The sequence below is a fragment of the Acanthamoeba castellanii genome (genome assembly GCF_000313135.1).
Source record: "Acanthamoeba castellanii str. Neff unplaced genomic scaffold scf7180000084606, whole genome shotgun sequence".
In the NCBI taxonomy this organism is placed as follows: Eukaryota; Discosea; order Longamoebia; family Acanthamoebidae; genus Acanthamoeba; species Acanthamoeba castellanii.
Genome location: NW_004457678.1, coordinates 2,360 through 7,230, shown reverse-complemented (window position 1 = coordinate 7,230; position 4,871 = coordinate 2,360). Strand labels below are relative to the sequence as shown.

Sequence of the window (4,871 nt, the reverse complement as noted above, 5' to 3'; positions counted from 1 at the left end):
CATTTTTTCCATGATGCTTCAGGCAAACCAGTGATCTGGGACAAAGCCTACCACACCCAAGGAGCCTACTCTGAGCCATACCAGCTTCTCACATCCATTCCAACTGGTTTGCTCCTCACTATGTTGCACACACCCTACCAAATGATATCACAACTTACACAAACCACATCAGGAGCACCTTTCACTATCCCGCCTCAGCAATTTCCGCCTGAAGTGCTTACTGAGTTGGCTGACAACTGCCATGCTCCACTGTTCCTTGAGTCTGAGCTTAGTGAGTGGGCTGATATCTTTGAAGCACATGAGGCTCTTGTTTCAAGCTCCCAACCCACCTGCGATAACTTGATTTTTGATGGACTCACAGCTCACCCCATCACTAATCCTCTCCTTGATGGTCCATTGTTCCATCTCCAAACCAGGGTCAAGGTTGTCCACACACAGACTACACCCCAAGTCCAACGTTTCAACTTTGCTCCTGGTCAGTGGGTTGCTGTCCAGGCTGATGCTGATGAAGACACTCAGGACTTTTGGATATGCAAGATCATCAGCATTCTCTGTAAGAGGCTATTTCAATTATAACCACCATTTTATATAAGTAATTTATTGTGTATGTGTATGTGATAGAACAACTGATATATTCTCATCAATGAAGATTGTTCTTGACTCTCAGCAGACCATACCTGAGACTCAAGAGCAAGAAGCTGAAGAAAATAGCACCACTACAGCCAGCTCCATCATGGAGATGTCACAAGATTTGCTCAGAGCACCAGAGGTAAGTGTGTTTGATTTTAAATGAAATGTAGTCCTTTATAAATCTCACCAATCCTGTACTTTCTTCAGGTTGATGTGATAGCCCAAACAACATCTGCCAGAGAGGAGCAAGTAACCCTGCCAACTGCCATGGTGACTGATGAGGAGCTGTTGAAGGAGGTATGCTTTTCATGCTGTTTGTGAAGCCAATTATGCACCACAACTGCAGGACATTCTATTGTGTATGTGTATGTGATAGAATGTTTGCTAATTCATCTCCTCCTAGCCCACACAAGAGGACCTCTCCATGCCTCCAGAGGAGGCCCTGCTCAAGTGTTATGGTGTCCTCTGTGTGGAGCACATGAAGATGAACACTGCAATGATCAACATTGACTGAATGATGAAGAGTGGCACTCATTGGTTGGTGACCACTAGAGGACGCAGAGTTCTCTCAATGTTGATGAACAAGATGTCTGCTAATTCCCTGGGAAGTATTTCAAGTGGTGTTGTGACATTGTTGATGTACGTTTTTCTTTTTCCAACATACTTTGATGATGTCCCTGCTCCAACTAATACCCTTTCTCCATTTCCAGAACAAGGTCTCAGAAGATGACATTCACATCCTCACATGGGGCCAGAACCACATGCACAACAAGGCTGCAGTTCACAAGGATGAGTGGGAGGACTTCTTCCAGTACTGTGACACCCTATGCACCAACAAGTTATGGACCACAACTCAAGGTGAGTGAGCCATTGACTGGAAGAAGCTCATCAGCTCAATGGTACATTTCATTGTGTACACATACACAACAGAAAATTACCTACTTCCAAACACTTACTAACTCCACTATTTCATGCAGCCTGAGGCTCAGAAGCTCAACAAGGCAGAACAGAGGAAGCTACAAGAAAATCTGCACAACTATACCAGCATCATGAAGAAGTTCCTCAATGTCAACAGTTGGCCCAAGAGTGCCGCCTATCTCAAGAATTTGTATGAACAGCCCCTGGCAGCTTCTGTGTCTCATCTCAGGGAGCATCCCCAACATCCACTCCAAGAGCACCAGTGGGGTCCAACACAATGGTACATTCCATTGCATACACATATGTAATTTTGATCTGCCATATCTCAAGATGCACCCAATTTTGTCATGTCATTGTTCCAATAAAACCATTTTTATGTTATCAAAACCATTTTTTTATGAAGTTAAACTGACAAACAAAATCACTTTTCAAAATGACTGGACCTCTCATTTCAAATGACCACGAGTTACATGATGAATACACACGTTTTTTTGGTTTCCAGCACACAGAACCCACAAAAGGAAAAATCATGGCTGCTGGGATTTAACCAGAAAAGTCAATTTCTGTATGCAAGCAATTCAGAGGGGCCATTTGTCACATCTCAGTGCAGAGAGTGCCCTTCATCTCTTACTTCTTGGCCTCCTGAGGAGGTGGCTGCTCATTGTGAGGGTGGCCTGGAGCTGCTCCTTGTCATTCAGTTGATATCAAATTGTTGCAGCATTCACATGATCTGTGGGGCAAGGAGGATATTAGCAAACATTCTATCACTTATGCATACATGATAGAATGTCCTGCAGTTTAATAGCATAATGGGCTTTGATAATGTTGGCCATGGCTGATGGCAGGGTGACTTGCCCCTACATGTACAAAAACTATAAAACAGGACACTCACTTTATCATGTACACATGTGTGATGACTACATGTTCAACCTGCACTCAGTTTATTGTGCACATGTACACAATCCAGAAAATCTGAACTTAGCTTGTTGCACCTTGACTTTGCTTCATACCCTCAATCAATTCCAGTTCATGGTCAACCTCACATCATTTGGGCTGAATTGGAGCACTATTCCTGAAGATAAAATTCCACCACATCAAAGCTCCATCTCACACTGATAAAATCACTTTTAACTCCACACATTCCAAGTTTTTATGGAATCTTTTTCATCTCAAGTCCCTCATATGTGACCTCTCATTTCAAATGAGCACAAGTTATTATTCCATTGTGTATGTGTAGTGATATAAAGTGCTTTAATGTGAATATGTAGAAGAGGTTGTATTGTGTGTGAGAGAGAATGCAATAAAACACATGTGTGTTTGTGTGTGACCCAGGAGGCTCATGTCAATTTAGTGACAGTTGTTGTTACTAAGTGTCATTGTGTGGGAGTGTTACTCATTAACCATGATGATGGTTACCAGTTAATGCTCCTCATCAACACTTGTCTTTGTAGAGGATATCAACTGTTGTCAATGCCCCTACAATTGGCAGAGCCTTGATTGGCTCGATGCTGCGTCAGCTTGCCAGCTGTTCCCTTCGGCACCACCCAACAAAGTCTCTGACCGCTGCGGAGTGATTGAGCCGCGAGGCCTCTTCGGAAAGACTCCCAGGAGATGAGAGTGATTTGAGTCCAGAGAGTGAAAATGAAGCACCAGCGGTGGGCGCAAGCACAAGAAGGGAGAACCTCACTTGCAGCCAGCATCATGTTGCCAGCCTAATAATGTCTCATCTTGGCAAGATCATGTACGCTAGAGTCGAGCGAGGCGGTAGCGGGCGTACAGAGGTCGGTGGTCAGATGTTGCGAAGGCGTCGGGCCACTGATCGTCGGGCACATGTCGAGGCAGCAGGAAGGCCGCCTCGGGCCGCCACTGCCGCTGCTCGTCGACTTCCTTATTGCCTGATGTGCCTCCGCTTCTGCGGCTACCACCAGCTGCGCGTTGCAGGGGTGGCGTGGGCTGCCGCAGCCAGATGTAGTCGCACGCCACGTCTTCGCCCCTGTGATTGCGGTGGGTACAGCCTGGCTCTCGCCCGTGCAAGGCCTTGACGCGCCATCATCGCCACCAACACCACCACCAACCAACAAAGCACGTTAGCGAGAGTGCGTCGCACGTGATGGGTGGGTGGTGTGTCCCCTTGGTAGAGACGTACCCGAAAGGAGGAGGCGAAGCCAGCGGCTACGAGGAACAGGTAAAGCGGATCGGCGGGCTCGGCATTGAAGTCACCACACAACACGATGGGCACGTCTCGCCTGAGAACAGCCTTTTCAGTCATCCGTGTAGTGCAAATAGAAGGGTTGACGCGAAGAAGAAGAAGAAGAAGAAGCACGCGATGCGTACCGGGTGGAGAGGGCATGCAAATGTGCGAGGAGGTTGTGGAGCTCGCGCTGTTGTATGGAGGTGGTGCACCAGTCGTGCGGGAACGACAGGTGCGTATTGATCACCCACCAGGATGGCGATGGCGATGGTGATGGTGATGGTGACGGTGGCGGTGACGATGATGAAACACTAGGGCTCGCGAGGGAGAGCCGCAGCACGTGGGCCACCCGCGCGGAGAGCCACGACAGGCGCAAGTGCCCCTCTTCCTCCACCACGAACCGCCCCGTCCTCACCTGCACGCCTCCTCACCACACCGGTGCCACGCAACGTTCACAGGGCCACGCAACGTTGAGCTTGTCATCATCACCTTCATCATCAGCAGTCAAGACAAGTCGGCTGCGGCCAAACTGTGTACCAAGGTGAGGCAGCCATCGGCCTTGCCCCACGGCCGTCGGCACCCGAAGAAGTCGTACCTGCACCGCGCGTAGCGCCATCATCGCATCATAAGAAGAAGAAGGCGCTACGCGCGCGTAGAAGAAGCAACGGTGAACAAAAATGCGGTTTACCTATCGCCCAGCCGCCTTCGAAAGAGGGCAAGCATGCTTTCCTCATCTTGTAGAGTATCCTGGTGATGCTGCTGTTGCTGCGCGTCTTCTCCGTTGAACCATAACTCTTGGAGGCACACGACGTCGGGGCGGGCTGCCTCCACCAGACCCACAATGTCCCGCGCCCTCTCCCGCCAGCCCCCGCCCTCGGCCTCTGTCATGCTGCACGCTGCGTTCAGGGCTCAGAGCCCCACGCCATCCCAGAAGAGTGCAGCAGCGGGGTGTGGAGGGGCAAACCGGCGAGATGCGGGGAGACGTGCATAGCATGGGGCGAGCACGTTGAAGGTCAGCACCGACACGCTGCTCTCCTCTGCACCTTGGTGCTCGCCCCCTTGTTCATCTTGGGACTTCATCAAAAATCACAACTCCAAATAAATAATTGTGAAAATAATAACAATTTCTTTT

The 4,871-nt window shown here is 49.0% G+C and overlaps 1 protein-coding gene across 1 annotated transcript; it reads right to left on the bottom strand.

Annotated features, from left to right (window-relative positions):
• Positions 1-3,294: 3,294 nt before the first annotated feature.
• Positions 3,295-4,627, bottom strand: ACA1_338400 (endonuclease/exonuclease/phosphatase family protein; the record flags this gene model as incomplete). Its single annotated transcript, XM_004353945.1, has 7 exons — positions 3,295-3,585; positions 3,695-3,794; positions 3,883-3,929; positions 3,991-4,050; positions 4,080-4,154; positions 4,277-4,334; positions 4,428-4,627. 7 exons carry the CDS (start codon positions 4,625-4,627, stop codon positions 3,295-3,297), a joined length of 831 nt encoding a protein of 276 aa, XP_004353997.1.
• Between the last annotated feature and the right edge of the window lie 244 nt (positions 4,628-4,871).